The sequence below is a fragment of the Canis lupus genome, chromosome 26 (genome assembly GCF_011100685.1).
Source record: "Canis lupus familiaris isolate Mischka breed German Shepherd chromosome 26, alternate assembly UU_Cfam_GSD_1.0, whole genome shotgun sequence".
In the NCBI taxonomy this organism is placed as follows: Eukaryota; Metazoa; Chordata; class Mammalia; order Carnivora; family Canidae; genus Canis; species Canis lupus.
The window spans coordinates 36433139-36450917 of NC_049247.1; the positions used below are offsets into that span (position 1 = coordinate 36433139).

At 42.8% G+C, this 17779-nt stretch overlaps 1 protein-coding gene across 3 annotated transcripts in view; it reads right to left on the minus strand.

Annotated features, from left to right (window-relative positions):
- PRKG1 (protein kinase cGMP-dependent 1) overlaps window positions 1–17779 on the minus strand; it is a 1199428-nt gene that overhangs the window by 436494 nt on the left and 745155 nt on the right. For all 3 annotated transcript variants that reach the window (XM_038576027.1, XM_038576026.1, XM_038576028.1), the window contains exon 4: window positions 6553–6658. In XM_038576027.1, the coding sequence (XP_038431955.1) occupies window positions 6553–6658 (106 nt within the window). The remainder of the gene's footprint in view (window positions 1–6552; window positions 6659–17779) is intronic.

Consider the following 17779-nt stretch of genomic DNA (forward strand, 5'->3'; position numbering starts at 1 on the left):
GACTTTCCACGTGACTTTGGGAAACTCAATGCTCACTGGTCTCATGGGCAAGATGAGTGACCTCTCCTATCCCTTACCACGTTATAGTCTACTCCATGAACTCTAAATGAACATCTTTCCTGATTATTCTACATATTTGTAAAAGTATAGAATATAAATCTCAGAACAAGGTAACCTGTTGAGTAGAGTTATAAGAATACGAAGTTATGTTTTCAAATTAGATCAGAGAAGGAAAGTTTGCAAGGGTTTCAGAAGTCTCATTATTCTAAGATTAAGAGTAAAAAACATGTGGAATATAGAAAAAAAAAATCTAAGTAGTATCAAGTTACTTCTATAAGGAAATTACCTTTGTGGAGAGAAAAAAAAATATGTATTACTAACTACTACTCCACAGTAAGTTTGCCATAGTGAGGAGCTTCCACTGGAATATCCACCAGGAGCCCGAGTCTAGGTATGGCACGGCACCCAGAATGGGAATTCATAACTTGAGTTGTGGTTTACTAAATGTGAGCTCATTTTGGCTCAAGACTCTGTTCCTTCACTTGAAAAAGGTGCACAGAGATTAGATTACATTAGATCTTACGTTTTTGTAAACCTATTTTTTTTTAATCCTCATTGAGGTGTCAGACCACACAGGCCATTACATAGGCCCCTACTAGTGGCCAGGTGATAAAAACCTAAAATAATGAAAGAGAAGCTTCAGGGAAGTTTTGGTTTAGGTATAGACTCTAGACAGAGGTCATGGAGCCAACCCAAAATGAAGATATCCTCATGGTGAAGGTCATTCTGATAAAAACAGGACGCCATGAGGTCTCAATACAAAGTCATCCTCTTTTGGAGTAGGGTGGTTATCACTTTCCTAAAACGCATGTGCAAGTAGCAGATTTATTCAATTATATATTAGATGTGTATAGTAGCATTATTGTTTCAGAGAAGAAAAAGAACAAACCATATTTGAGGCTTACTCTCCAGAGATGGAAATAAGGAATAAATGACACAGCTGCATCAAACGTGGCAGCAGGAAGTGCTCTAAGCAGCTGTAAGATTTTCTGAAGGCCCCCTCATCACCTGGACTCATTGAACATAGATGCCCCTAAGACTCTCTCAGGGGCCATTAGCTTTGGGCTTTGTTATCACTCAGCTTCCACTGATTAGGAATTCCTGGAGGAGATCTCACCCCTCCTGCCCCAAGATCCAAACCACATGACTGGTAGTTTTAAAACTGAAAAATGCCTCCATGTTCTTTATGATTAGAAAGTTTGCTAGGAGCCAAGACGTCCAAGACTTTCAAGATCTCCAAGCTTAAAAATTCTATTTATTGAGAATATCATGGCCAGCTTGGTGGCTAATACCATCAGTGTCTCTTTCAACTGTGAAGAGGACAAAGCAGAGATTTCTAGTTGTTTGAGGGAGATCAGATTCATTTTTTTCCTGCCCCAGTGGGCACACTCTATGCTCCATACAACAGGTCACCCTGGGAAATCTATCCATTCAAAGTGAGAGGCATCTCTTGGAATGAGCTCCACTGTGAGGGCCCCATGGCTCACACGGACATGGAGGCGACGAAAGACAGTCCTGTGTTGGAGGAGAGAAAATGAGGAAGAACAAGGAGAATGATAGGAATCGGTGAAGGCCAGAAGCAGCCCTGGAAGGCAGGAGTTTCCAAGACCCAGGCTTTATCTTAGGGATGGTCAGGAGCCATGGAAAGGCTTTGTGCAGGAAGAGGGTGTGAGCACCTCTGCGTTACCGAAAGATCCCTTCGCGAATGAAGACCATGTTTTCCAATGAACAGGGTCCACTAAGTAGCTTAAATTCCAAATGGTCCTCGTCTCTCTGTTGTCATTGAGGCAAGGGACATAAATAGAAGTTCACGATCATGTCTGTAATGTCATCCTAGTTCCAAGAAGCCCACCCAGTGGCCACGCAGTTGCATCTTGCGGCTCCTTGGGATAGATGCCAGTGCCAAGAGGAGCACAGAGAATATGCTCAGAAAAAGGAAACGCAAATTAACTCTGGCAGCTATTTGGCTCATTTTTCAGAATCCATCTTATAAAGCAGCATTTTCCAGTAGTCAAAGAGGATGGAAATGCTCACAACTGGCGAAAAATCACTGCGGGACCTAGAGCAACCATGCCCTGCTTAGCAGCACTGCCCCTTGAATATTTGTGTGCGTGTGTATGCGTGTGCACTATGCCTGCAGAGGAACATCTGTGTTTACATCAGGGAATGTCAAAGAGGCATAAGAGAGAAATGGCAAAGTCGATTAAAGAGGTAGAATCAGAGTTTGATGTGGCATTCAATAGCAAAAAGGAGGCCAACCCACATGACCGGGAGCTACGACATGGGTAAACGCACTGGAGTGAAAATAAAAACCAACTTCAATAATAAAGAAAGATCTATGCATTTTGGCAGAACATGTATATGCCTGGTGTGTCCCGTTTTCTCACCCGCTACACCTACTGCCGGTTTTGAAAAATAACAGGGAAGCATGGCATGGGGAGACAGACGAGCAGTGCCAGGAGATTGTTTTTTCAGATTTGTTATCTTTCTGGGTGTATCTCAATTGCTTTAACTCCTTAACACAATGTAAAGTATAAATATCTAAGGTAGAAAGCTGGAGATGAAGGATTTAGCAAACGCATTAGAGAAAACCACTCCTTCTCACTCCCCCCACGCTATAGGAAAATGTCAAAGGGGCCCCTGTGGGGCTCAGCGGCTGAGCAACTGCCTTCGGCTCAGGGCATGATCCCAGGGCCCTGGGATCGAATCCCACATTGGGCTCCCCACAAGGAACCTGCTTCTCCCTCTGCCTGTGTCTCTGCCCCCACCCCCTGTGTCTCTCATGAATAAATAAAATGTAAAAACTAAAAAACAAACAAAAGGGATAATGTCAAAGTACTAAGTCCATGTTTTTATATATTACCATAAAATGAGTCTTCCTAGCAGCACCACCTGGGTGGCTCAGTTAAAGTGTCTGCCTTCAGGGATCCCTGGGTGGCGCAGTGGTTTGGCGCCTGCCTTTGGCCCAGGGCGCGATCCTGGAGACCCAGGATCGAATCCCACATCAGGCTCCCGGTGCATGGAGCCTGCTTCTCCCTCTGCCTATGTCTCTGCCTCTCTCTCTCTCTGTGACTATCATAAATAAATAAAAATTTAAAAAAAATTAAAAAAAAAAAAAAGTGTCTGCCTTCAGCTCAGGTCATGATCCTGGAGTCCCAGGGATCCATGCCCATGTTGGGATCTCTGCAGACAAAGGAGCCTCTCTCTGCCCCTCCTTGTCCACCTGGCTTCTCTCTAAAGTATTTTTTTTTTTTAAAGAGCCTTTCTACACATGAAGCCATAAAAGGAAAAGTTGATTGACTTGACTACATAAAATTTTATACAATTTAAGAGTGATAAGCAAATTTGACAAAAATAGGGAAATAAAAATTTATATATATATATATATATATATATATATATATATATATATATATAAAATAAGAGAGGGTGGGGGACAGAGTCACAGGCAGAGGGAGAAGCAGGCTCCATGCAGGGAGCCTGATGTGAGACTCAATCCCGGGTCTCCAGGATCACGCCCCAGGCTGCAGGTGGTGCTAAACCACTGTGCCACCAGGGCTGCCCTAAAATCTATTTTTAAAATATTTTATTAATTTATTCATGAGAGACACAGAAAGAGGGAGAGCTAGAGGAAGAAGTAGGCTCCCTGAGGGGATCCCCATGGGGGACTTGATCCCAGGACCCTGGGATCATGACCTAAGCTGAAGGCAGACACTCAACCACTGAGCCACCTGGGTGCCTCCCCCCACCCCTCAAAAACAACAAAACTATTCTTAAGTTAGGATAGAAGATTTCACTTAATTCTGCTCATGTAAGTTTTTGACAGTATCATTTCTTTTGGGACTATTATACACACTTCTTAATAGTCCTACAAAATAAAGGGTATTAAGTATAGTTAGCTTGGAAAAGTAAAGGAGAGGGGAATCTTATTTACTCATTCAGCTTCATGAGTGTACAACTCGGGCAACAGTACAGGTCCCAAGCTTAGAAGATGCCTATGCTTGGTTTAACACTATGCTGTGATGGTCTTGATATTTCTAACATTTCTAACATACATACACACATAGATTATTTAATTTTTGGATAAAAGGAGCCCTGAATTGTCACTTGTCTTTGGGCTCTGAGAACCATGTACTGGTCTCTCCTTACTGTCTATAAATTATCTACAAAATCAGTTTTGTGCTAAAGAATAACAAGATGCTTAAGAAAAGTTTACAGCCTAGAAGTAAGTTTAGCAGTTAAGTTGTAGTAAAATAAAAATTGAGACACACGGTAGAGATGAAGTTCATACAAGGGAAACGTTACTTCTTGGTGGAAGGAGGTTACTAGTGATGCAAGGGGCAGCTTTTGGTAGGATCGTGAAAATAAAATTTGAACACTGATGGAAGAGAAATAAAGGTGCAGGGACATTGGCAGTGAGTTTTATTAAAGCACAGGGGCTGAGGGACTGGCTGAGCACAGGGAACTTTTGGGTTTTCCAGGACAAGAAGCCTCCAAGCTGGACAAACAGGCTCAAGTGGCTTTGGGGGCCCCTTGGATGTCCAGCCGACGAGGCTGTGAATAATTCAAGAGCAGTTGGGAGCCACGGAAGGGCTAGAGAGAACCAGGTAACCACAGTCTTCATTTAGGATGATGAAGGCTGAGCCCAGGCCATGCCAGTCACCTTGTCACCTCTCCAGGCTCCCAGCCCAGTGCAGCCTTCACAAAGGATGTGGCCAGAGGGACAGTGACAGTCTAGGTCTACATCCCCTTCAACCAGTTGGACTTCACTTGCTCTAAGCTGGCCAACTAGGCATGTTCCCACACCCTGGAGAACTAACGTTTATTGTTCAAGGTTTGAACTGTCAGAGCAGAACAACAAATGTACGTGGCTCTGAAAATACAACCAAAATGGGAAATACACGCATGCTCAATTAGATCACAGTGAGACTTCATGGCCTCAACTAGGGGCTCTGGAAAGGTTTCTGTGTGTCATGGGAGCACGTGTGGATGCTTACTCCATTTTCTGGAGAAAACAAAACTATGGAAGCTGAAACCTACACCCCAAGTGCCCAATGCTTAGGTACATGACACACCTAACAGGCTCTGCCCTACAGGCTAGAATTTTATCAGTTACCAGCTGGGATCTTTGGCTATTAGGCTGCATCTGAAGAAATCCGTGACTTGCACTTTAAATTTGCATTTTTAAGTTTTTTTATTTCTTCAGCCTATTGCTCTCTATTCTCTTTCTATTCCCTCAGACACATACCAACATACAGATCCACATACACACGCAGACCTATACACAAACATGGGTACATGCACGGCACCTGAATAATTCCCTTGCAAACTATACTAAACTCCAAACAGCAATTGACATTTCTACTTCTAAATGTTTCATCCAGTCACGTTCCAGGAAAATCCCAACCCCCTGATAAGTGAAAATATAGCTATTATTACTTGACCTCAAATTATGATTTTATTGTCCCTTCAAGCAGGAATTTAAGGAAAAAAATGTGGAAATAAAAAATGTATAAACAATGAATCAGAAAATAAATTAACTACATAAAATCAAGCCTTAAACCTGCGTAAGAAAATGCAACAGGTGTGTGTCACGATGTCTCACTGAAACAAGAGGGCATTTTGATTTTTTTTAGCTCCAATGAAACCATTTCTTCTCACACACACACACACACACACACACACACACACACACAAATATGTATAGAGAGAAAAAGCCCATTTAACATTCTAGCTCTGAAAAACGAGACCTTAACTGACACTACACTGCCTTTTAACCAAACCATCTGTATATCACTACTTAAGGATGGTTCAATTTTCAAAAGAAAGAAAAATACAAAATATTTCTTGGAGGGGGGAAAAAAGTTGTCAATATTCTTTTTAATGATAAAATAACGTGTTTTCTTTAAGCTCAGAGACAAAGGCAGGCATTTGAGGAAATATCAGTGTAATCTTAAGAAATGAAAAGCCGTTTCTTTTATTCCAATTTCCATGCTAGACTGAATTATGATAATACACGCTATCAAGAAAAGCTTTTGATATTTCAGAACTGCGACATAAAACAAATTTAATTTGGGACATTAAGCCCAGGATTAAAGGATAATGAGCTTGGTCTTGGCACTCTTCCATCTTCGTGATCTGACCTTTAACATGGAGTCTTACCCAAGAGAGGATTCAGTCAGAAGCGGTACCTCAGACATATTAACTGATAATAGTGAGGGATGGACTCGACATCCCATTTTGTTCGAGCAAATTCTTGGTTTCTCTGAGCCTTGCTCCTCCACAAGAGGATGTTCAATGAAACGCTCAAGTTCTGACTTAATCAGAACTTGATGCTACCATGGAAATGGGTACCAGAAACAGAGAGAAGCCAGGCCAAAGCCTTGTGCTTCCACAAACTTGTAGGAGGTTCAGCCCAAGAGGGGTGTGAGTCAAAGAAGAGGGTTGAACGGGCAATTAGCACCCACGGCAGAAGAAATGAGAGCATCCTACCTTTTTAAAAATTCCATATACTCGGTATGCTTGATGAGTCCCGTCCTCATCATGATGGTTTGGAAACATTGTCGATCGATGGCCCAGAGTTTCACATTTACAAGAGCTGGAGAAGAGAAAAAGGAAACAGGGGAAAAAAAAAAAAAGTTAGACCATTTCAGCTGTGCACATCATGCAGGAGAGGCGAGGGATCCAGGAGAGGTATGGAAATGATCAACCTTCATTTACAGCTGATACCATCATGCTATCTTGTTTCGTGAAGGCGGCAGGTATTCTTACAGGCGAGATGCAGTTCATAATTTTCCACTTAGTATTATTGCCTAAGAGGAGGATTCTCATTGCTCTTCTGTCCTGAAGGGATGGGAATGCCTCAGTACCCACTGAACAAATTTAGTACTTTCAAGACTATCGGTGGAGTTAAAAAAAAAAAAAAAAGTCACAAGGAGAAAGAGAAAGATTCACAATTAATAACACTCCTTAGTAATTACCCAGAATGGTGTTAAGGACTTAAATCATCCTGTTTTAATTGCAAAAAGTAGAGGTGAAAACTCCATCTTCAGGCTTCAGGCTGAATTCCATATAATAGAAATGATAATTGCCCAAGGATTTCTACACGAGGCTCCTTTTTACAAACCGTAACCTGTGCCCAAAGTCGTCCCGTGAAGTTAGACTAGGTATGTTTGTTGAATTTTAATTTCTAGTCTTACACACCACGGTCTTTGACAAGGAATAATAGTGTTGAAACTGAGCACCACAGAAGTCCACCGCTTGATATATTAAGCGCACGACTAAGAGACAAGTTTTGGGGAAAGATGCTATAGGGTAACAGAACGATTTAAGAAGATCTGCTTAGGTTTTCAAAGGACACACCAAAAATCTCGGTGACTGAATCTGTGATGGGCACCCAAGACGCTCCTTGTACTATGGTCTCCATTTTTGTGTATTTTTGTGGATTTTCACAATAAAGAACGTTTTAAGTGGGCACACAAATGAATCAAGCCAATCGGCAGACTGTACCCACGGGGAAGAGGGTAAGGAGACTATGCAGGGGCTGGTGCAAGACAAGCTAGTAGAGACGGTTTATGGTTTAATGAGCCAAACATGGAAAGACTGAAGAGGACAATTCTCTCAACTAAGCCCGCTGGATGTAATGGATTGAGGTACGGGGGGTACGGGACAGGGGCACACGGTACTAGGCCGCAGGTGCACCACGCGGGGAGGGACCACGAGTGACCTCAGTGGAGGGAAAGAGGAGGGAGGGACTAGGCGTTCTAGAGTAAACCCCTATCTTTGACTGTTCCCTAATTTTTCCTTGCAAAATTCTTCAAAGCTAAGAAACTAGAACATGACTTCCCCCTTGGTCTGTTCTTTGTTGCAGGAAAAAAAAAAAAAAAAAGGTGCTCAGTTAATGAGAAAATGAACAAAGCAGCAAAGGCTGGTGCACGCATGGCTCCGTTCCAAGTATCTTTTAAAAAATGAACTATCCTCAAAAACGAGCACAGATGTGCTCCAGCCACATTCTAGTTCCTCTGTGGAATCCAGGCTCCTTTCCAGAACACCTGTTTACTTGAGACAAACCCTAGGACTGGAGGACAGGACCACAAAGGACTGCCAGTTCAGGAAGAGATTCACAAGGAGGAGAGGCTTTTAAAAGGGACAGGAGCTGAGCTAGGAGAGAGCTTGAGGGGTGGGGGAAATCTGTTGGGGAGAGCCCAAGAGCAGGGCTGGAAGGGGGCTGTGGTTGGGGGGAAGAGGGGAGTCCAGGCAGGGATACCACAGTCCCCGAAGGCTGAGACCCTGCAGGGTCGCTGTATAATTGCTGCAGGTGCCTTGAAGCCAGGCAGAGGAAGCAGGGATTCACGTATGAGCAACAAAAAGCTACTAGAAATCTTAAAGACAAAACAAAAGAAAAAAAAAAGCAATTTAAGAGTATACCATAAAGATTTTGAATGCTTACAAGACAAAAAAAAAAAATTCTGTATCCATCATCATTCTTATCAGTTCCTAGGTATTTCCAGTATACAAAGTCTTCCTCCAAAGGATGAATTAGGATACACCAACCAATTTTGTCCTGAAAACAGTGGCAGTGAAGATAGTTGTACTATTAAATATATACATACTGCACTGAAACCCAAGGACTCATTAGAAGCAGAATGTCGGGGCGGGGGGGTGGTGTCCCGGGGTGGCTCAGCAGTTTAGCACCTGCCTTCAGCCCAGGACATCATCCTGGAGACCCAGGGTCGAGTCCCACGTGGGCTCCCTGCATGGAGCCTGCTTCTCCCTCTGCCTGTGTCTCTGCCCACCCCTCTCTCTCCCATAATTTTTTTTTTTAAAGCAGAATGTCAAAGGGAAGTCAAGCACACATACAGGTGAAGGCTGTGCCCCGCAGGCCACAGAGTACTCCCAACAGCTGTATGTAAAGGTTTCTATTATAGGCTCTTAAACAGAGATGATGATCACAGTGATAGCTGATAAAGACTAATCGAGGAGGGGCAGAAGTTGGATTCAGAGACACCCAAATTAAGCAGAAAGCGGACCAACAGGGCCACTGTCAAATAACATTCATGTAAAGACCAGAGGGCAGAGTGGGAATAGGATGGGAAGCAAAAAAAAAAAAAAAAAAAAAAAAAAAAAAAGGTCCTGGAGGGTCAGGGGCGTGTGACACACGCATGTGCTGCTGTGTTGGGACCAACTTATCTGCAACCTTTTCAGTCCAAGTTCACCCTTGGAGGCCTGGCTCTCGTCCCGTCCGCTGGGCCAGCTCTCTGCCCCGTGTCACTATCTGTAGCACGTTACCAGTATTGGTCATGATCTCTCCTATGCCTGGATCCGGTTCCCTCAAGGAAGTTTGTACATTCCCCCCAGAGAAAAGTCCAGGTCTTGCTTCTTAGGACTTCTCCCCAGTGACAAATTAGCTTTCCATTTGATAAGCATCGGGTGTATCGCTTAATATAATTTATGCACACAAAGTTCACCCCCCCCCCCAAAAAAAAGTAAACCTAGGTAGACTCTAAAGTTACATTAAAATACCTAAATTTATTCATCAGGACTCATGACCCATGTATTAAAAAATTAGCTCTAAGTTCACAGAATCAAATGTTTTCATTTTATCTTCCGACTCCCACTTACATGGGCTATTGGGAGGTCTCTAAGTAAAAAACGGTTTCAGATATTTTGCAAGATAATGAACATGGCTTGAGGAGATTGCAAATTTGTCCATGACCTTGGGCAAGATGCCCAAACCTCCTCTGTAGTCAGCCCACATACCTATTAGTCAAGTCAGCATTTCACAGGTGGGCAAGCGTGACTAATAATCACCTTGCCTTGTTTTTGAGAATGTGGTTATATTCGAGTTGTGATGAACACCTTCCTTCTTCAACAGCCAGCTGGAGTGGAAGTCTGCCGCTTCCGTAACTTACAGACCATTCAAAAAAAATTTTTTTTAATTTTCCATGTACCTTTGATTTTTAAGGGGTGTATTAATCTCTGTAGGCAATAAGCACTTGGGCAAATTCCTGTGATTATGCTTGCTGAACACTTAAGTCTCAAGGGCAGAAGGCATAGTAGGTGTGGGGAATGGATCTTTTTGTGCAAGTACGTATCTAAAATTCTCTGCTGAGACAGTGATCGTTTCTTCAGTTTCAGGCCACACTGAGCTCAGAGGAAAACAGGCCAATTCCCATTCCTCCGAGATCTCTACCTGCAGGAGCACATCAAGAACGCCTTCAACATAGGCCTTGATCACAAACCTGGGCTTGGCTTCAATTCTATTGGGGAATCTACCCACCACGCAATTCAAATTTTGGACAAATACTGAGAAAGGATGTGTGGGTATAAAACACAACCTCAAATATTTATTCAGCTCCTATTTATTTTATACCAACCTAGCCAACACCGGTGCTAGATGTAAAGGATAGAAAACAAATGCATCCCTCCTGTTTCCGCAACGTGTGATCTAGAGGCCAACAAACTATCGTCCGTGCCAGAGTAGGCCCGTGGTCCGTTTTTATATGGCAGGCTAGCTATGAATGTTTTTTTTTTTATTTTTAAATGGCTGAAAAATTTAAGAAGAAAAATATTTCATGACACATGAGAAGTACATGAAACAAGTCTCAGTGCCCATAAAACATCTGATTGGAACACAGTCATGCCCATTTGTTTCCATGTTGTGTTTGGCTGAATTGAAGAGTTTTGACAGAGACTATCTGGCCCTTTACAGAAAGCACTTGCCACCTCTTGGTCTAATAGAAGAACAAATCAAGAGTGAGTGCCAGCAGGGGGGCGGTGGAGGGAAGTATCCGGGGCTGTGAGTACACAGCTAAGGTCTCCCAGGCTCCCCTACTCCTTGTCGGGAAAGGCGGATTCGAGGCTTTGCAGAAGACAATCTTCTTCTGCAGGTTCTTCACCTGGCTCCACGGGCTGAATAGGTGCCCAAATTTGAAAGTTAAAGGCTTAATCCCCATTGTGATGGCACTTTAAGATAGGGCCTAGGGGAGGTGCAGAAGTTCCGGTAATAATTCCAACGGGGCAGGGTTGTTGGGGGTGGATTCCCCACACCAACAAGCAATCCTCAAGACACCAGTTTGATGCTCTGCAATTCAACTCAATTCTGACACTATGTACCCGGACAACATCAGACTCTGAAGTGAAGGCTCACCGTCGAGAGACGGCCTCCCCTCCTCCTCCCCCCATCAGAGGCCAGTCCATAAACCCTGCACTTGTCAATAAAGACGTGGGGAGATTCAAACACTATTAAACGTTTAAGGAAGTGCAAATCAAAACCACAATGAGATACCCACTTCACACCCATTATGGTGGCTGTCCTTAAGAAATAAATAGTAAGTGTCGGCAAAGATGTGAACAAATTAGAACTCTCCCGAATTGTTGGTGGGAATGGTAAATGGTGGAGACACATTTGAAAATGGTTGCGCGGTTCCTAAAAAAAAAAAAAAAAAAAAAAAAAATCGACCTAGACTTAGCACAGGATCCAGCAATCCTACTTCTCCGGATACACACCCAAAGTAATTGAAAGCAGATACGAGAAGAGTTATTTGTACACTAAGGTCCACAGCAGCGTTCATCAGAGTCAAACGGTTGAAAGGACCCAAATGTCCTTCAAAGGGTGAACAGATATAGAAGATGTAGCCCATATTTACAATTCCTTATGAAAGGAATGAAAATCTGATACATGCTACATGAGGGGTGAACACTGAAAATGTTATATTAAGTGAAATAAGCCAGACACAGAAGGACAAGCCCTGTAGGATTCCACTGCCATGAAGTCCCTAGAATCGTCAAATTCCTAGAGACTACATAGAATCATGGCTAGGGACGGGGGTGGGGACGGGGGAGTAGGGGATAGAGAGGTGGTGCTCGATGGGGACAGTTTCAGGTCAGGCCGAGGCAAGATTCCCCCAGAGGAACAGTGGTGGGCTGCACAATAGTGTGAACGTACTTAATGTCACTGAATTACACACTTAAAAACAGAATGTTTTAGGTTATGTGTATTTGACCATGCAGAACGCAAAGTTGATCAAAGGATTTACTTTGCTAGATAAGTAGATATGAGGAGTTTCATATTTTGTATGGCTTTTAATTTTCCATGAGATGCTCATCAGTATTTAAAGAAAATGACATGTATTTGGTACTTCCAAGACAGAACTCAAATTCCATAGGCAGAACTAGTGGCATTTCCCAGGTCTTCCTGGCCTCAGGCTCACCCCACACCCTTCACATCAATTCCTATCTGCCCCAGGCCCACCCGCCCACACAGATCCCCCACCTAGAGGGACTGTCTACCTACTTGTCTCCTGAAATTCTCACTCATCCTGGCAATATTTGGCTCAAAGTTATTTTTATTATTTTTTTCCCCTTTTCAGACCTTTCCAGGTCTTTTGCAAGCTTGTTTATATTTTCCTAGCCCTTGAGAATTTTAAATATGTGTTGTTCAATAGGATAGCCCCTAGTCATCTGGGGTCTTTGAGTACTTAAGGTTAATGGAAATTGAAATGTGCTGGGTAAGTTACACACAGAATTTGGAAGACTCTGTATGAAAAGACAGAAGGTCTTAAATTTTTTTATATTGATTACATGTTAAAATAAAAATATTTGACATGCTAAGTAAAAATAAAGATATTTGACATACTAAGTAGAACTGACCTACTGAGTAAAAACATACTACAAAAATTCATTACACTGGTTTCCCTTTACTTTTTAGTTTTCCTTTTTTTTTGTACGGTTGGCACATAATGTTAAATTAGGTTCAGGCGTATGACACAGTGATTCAACTTCTCTACATGTTCACACACGTAGCTACCACCTGTCACCGTACCGGCATTACGACATCGGTGACTAGATTCCCTCTGCCGTACACCACCCATCCCCGGGACTTCTTCATTCCTTCATGGGAAGCCTATACCTCCCTCTCCCCTTCACCTACTCTGTCCGACCCCGACCCTTCTGGTAACCATCAGTTTGTTCTCTGTATTTATAGGCCTATTTCTGTTTGTTTGTTTATCTGTTGGTTTGTTGTTTTTGGTTTTTAGGGCTATGAGCAGAACCATACAGTATGTGTCTCTCTCAGTCTAATTGCACTTAGCATGGTACCTGCTGGTCCACCCATGTGGTCATCCTTTTTAAGGCTGCATAATATTCCGTTGTATCCTTTTTTTTTTTTTTTTAAATGCGATTACCAGAAAATTTGCCATTGCATGTAACAAATCACATTCCTGTCAGTCAGCACTACTCTAGAACAGCAATACACCTATAAATCATTTCTCCACGTATTCTCTTGTTCTGTAGGACGGCACAAATTAAGAGCTCACCAAGTATTTTCTAATTTGAATATTGTGCATGTTGAACATTTTGTGTAAGTAAAATCCATTTCTATTCTTCTACATCATAGGAAAAAAAAATAATCAGAGATCATCAGAGTCATTTGTGTTCTGACAAGGATTCCAGGGTAACAACTTCTACCCCAAGTCAGCCTCTGTCTGCAAGAAATATTTGCAGAAAATAGGTGGGTCTCATTTGAAGCGTTATGTTGATTTTGTAAGCTTTTGTCTAAATGGAAGAGAAGCTTCTAAGGACTTAACACAGAAGGAAGGAAAAGGAAAGGTGTCGCTAACTCACTCCAGGACCTCACCTTCCACATTCAAGAGGGCCAGCCCACACCATAAGGTACTTTACTACATACTCAAGGCCCTCCAGAAGCTTTAGTTTACCACCACCTCCATCTCCTGGTGCTTGAATCATCGGTGATCCCTCAGATACATAGTGTGACAGATCAGAGGCTTGGTGGGGGTGCGGAGTTCCATGGAGCCCACAACTGCTTCCCAACATTAAGGCATATGTTAGCCTAAAGCCAAATTCCAACTGCCAGAATGTTCGTAGACAAATGCTTCATAATTAGAGAAGGCCATTTGCTATTTTCAACGCATCTGGAACATGATGACGTCTCCACTGTGCGAAATTGCCTCACCATTAGTAGGGGGGTGATATTTTAAACTTTCTTGCCTAGAAAAAAAGTGTACATTCTATGAAGATAATGGATTGCAAAATTCATCGCTGCAGATAATCATCATCATAAGCTTAATAGTAGAAAAATCATTAGCAGGGTCGCCGTGATGGTCATGTATTTGAAGGATGTCGTGAAGTATCGGTTTCGTCGAGGTAGCTGCAATTGGTTTAGAATGCTCTAAATTCTGTTCAACTTCATACCTTGTACCATATAACTGGTAAGGTCAAGTGGTGATTTTTGGAATATATGAACACATTAACTATCATTGATTTTAACATTTATTTTTGCTGTCAAATGTTAAGGATACTGCAAGGACCAAATGAATGGTGATGTTCTTTTAAGACAGGATACTAATGAGGATTATTTTGAACACCATTGTTGAACATTTACTGTAGGAGATAAGAACTTGATGTCTGTTGCATTTATATCAGTCTGTCCTACTTTCATTGTCTGATATATTTTTTTAAAGATTTTTAATTTATTTATTCATGAGAGACACAGAAAGAGGCAGAGACACAGGCAGAGGGAGAAGCAGGCTCCATGCAGGGAGCCTGATGTGGGATTCAATCCCAGGTCTCCAGGATCAGGCCCTGGGCTGAAGGCAGCGCTAAACGGCTGAGCCACCCAGGTGTCCCTGTCTGATACGCTCTTATCCCCTTTCTATGAATGAAAGAGTCTCAGACTAACTTACTGCCCAAGTCACACATCATTAGTACAGCCACTTTCATTCTGATTCCAAAGCCTGTGTTCTTTTCATGGGCACATACACGCTTCTGAAACTGGGGTAAGAACATCTCTCTTCCTCACTCCATTTTTCTGTCCCATTTACCCACCCTACTCACGGTCATTAAATACTCAGAAGCTAAAAGAACAAAAGGGAATATACATTTCAGTTGATTAATAATTGAGGTGGAGAGGATTTCAACGTCTGCAGAATTCTAGCCACGTCTCCCTGGTTGTTGGCAGAAGAAAGCCCATTAACACTAAAACCTGAGAGCTGCTGAGTAACAGGTTCTGGGGGTGCAGAACTAGGGGAGAGGGGCGGGGCCCAGGGAATTCCACAAGTGTCCCAGCCTTTCCCCATGCAATCCTTTTTTCCAATACACTGTATCATGTTAACATCTGTCAAACTAAAGGGCAATTATTTAGGAACCCGCAGATACCTAGCTCAATAAAGTTCAGTGTGGGGGCTGGGGGTTGCAAGGAAGGGTATAGGAATACACAAGTAAACAAGCCAACCTCAGGTCATCGGAAGCAACCGTGGCATGAAGCAAAGGCCAGGAATGGTGGGGGAAAGAACCAGAAGAAATGGGGAAGGAGCCCCTATGAAACAGGTGGCTTTCTATATAACTCAGATCCAAACAGGGACAAAGAGTAAAAGTGGAGAGAAGACCCACAGGTAATAGTAGAGTTGTAGAAGCAACTAAAGTGCTACTAGTTCCATCTAGTGAAGACTAGTAAAGACCAGACCATCATTCTGTGAGCTACTTGCAGAGAAAGTGATGGAAGGGATAAGCAATTCCAGTCATTGCTGGATCTTCCTAAATAATCATCCTCCTCATGTTACTCCACCCACAAAAATTCAATGGCTCCCTACTGCCGTAAATAAAAACCTCCATCCTTGCATTCAATCCATATTTAGCACAAAGGACCTTCCCTCATATAATCCCTTAAACATCCCTTTCATTTCATCCAATGATTGTAACCTACCCTTCTTTTTCCTGCTTTCAGGTCTTTGCTCCAATTATTTTTCTCTACCTAAGACAATCCTAGTCCCAGTTCAAAGATCATTTTTCTCCGTGAAGACTTTCCAGTTCACCTTGGCTAGAAAAATCAGTCAGCCAATCAATCAGTTTGTCAGCCTTCCGACTGTGCTTCCTTCATGGCTCTCACCACCGTCTTGCTCCAGTTATTGGCGTGTGTGAGTTACATCCCACCAGTCTTATTGTGATGTCTTCACGGTACTCAGCAAATGCTGTAGGATATGTAAGGGACTAGGTTTTAAGAGGGAAATAATCTGGGGAAAAAGATGAAGCCCTGGAGGATATTCAGTCTGGGGAGGAGGGGAAATGTAAGAACTGTCCCGAAATAGTCGATGGGTTTATTAGACACCAAGTAAACCCAATGGAGCAGTATGGAAGAGAATTAAGTGCTAGTCTGAAATCATGAGCTGAGAGACCACTGTTGCAAACATTCCACGTGTTTGCATTTACGGAGACCTTACCACATGCCAGGGATACAAAAAACAAGACACAGGCCTTGTTCTCAGGTCCCTCCTTGCTACAGAAAGCTAACTTGGACTTTTCCTCCTTATTTACACACCCACCTCTGTATCATTTCATCTTATACTAATAGCCCTAATTGCTCCATCTCAAGACAAATTTGAACCAACCTACCAGGCACTGTTTTTGGTGGGTTAAGAGGCAATTCCTTCTGACTTGTTAAGGAGAGAACTACACCAGTAATCAGAACTCACAGGGTTGGTGATTAAGACTCAACACAAAGACAAAAGAAGTATATGAGGAAGCTTCCCATCACAGGAAGTGCTCTATAGACCACCTGCTAGAATGTGGGAGAAGATTCCCAAATCAGATGAGAAATTATTGGATCGATCACCTCCAAGGAACAACTGAAGCAGGAGATTTTACAGCAGCTAACAGATCCCTGTGAAGAGCTGGGAGGCCTAGATCTGCATGACTGGGTCCCTGGTGATAGCTATCTTGAGACAACAGCCCCTGCCCATGGGGTATTGTACAAAAGGGTGGTAGATTAGTGATAGGCAGAGGTCTAGAAAAAGGGTGCTGCCATTTGTGGACTTTAATGAAGGAAATGGCGTCTCAGTCAGTGCTTTATGCACAAAGTTGAAGACTTGGGAATGTGAAAAATAAAAATAGGAGAGTAGGCCAGAGAGTGAAAACCAGCAATCTGGAGTCTGGCCTGTGGGAGTACCTTCCTTATACCACAGAGGAGCTGCAGGGCCTGGGGCAAGTAGTCCATCAGACTGTTCTAGGAAAACAGATACTAACATGTGCCTCGTGAAACGGCTTTCAGATGGGAGTCAAAGAACTTTGCGTAGACGCACAGCGGGATACCTGGCCCCTAACATGTTCTTTGCTCATGGAGGTCCTTCAGTGACGTCATCATCCTACACATACCTAGGCAGCAGAACAAATGAGCACCACCCTGTAGGGTATGGATAATGAATTGAGAAAGTTGAAAGAGAATCAGAGTTTTGACCGGTCACGAAGTTGGCTTACTACCTCCGAATAATAAAAAAGAAACCTCACCTGATGGATTGCACACAGGTTTAGGCAGGCACCCAGGTTAAGAGGGAAATTAAGACTGAGAGGGTGTTCATGCCATATCAAAGACAAGAAGGCTGGCTTACAGCAGCACAGAGCACTTGGAAAGCTAGAAGTAGGTCGTGTTCATCTTTCTATCCCCGGTATAGTGTATTTCCAGTTCCTGACACATGGTAAAAAGCCAATCCATGTTGGCGGGATGAGTAACTCATACGTATTCCTGCCTGACACTTTTAGGTACAAATGCCTCATGACTCCATTTCTGGACAGTTCTTAATTCTATTATAAAAAGGACTTCTGTGATTTAATGGAAGCCAGCCCAGAAAAATTCTAGAATGGAAAATTATTAAACAGATGGTTTGTGACCCTTTGGAAAAAGGAAAACAGAGGCTGGGTACCCATTCCA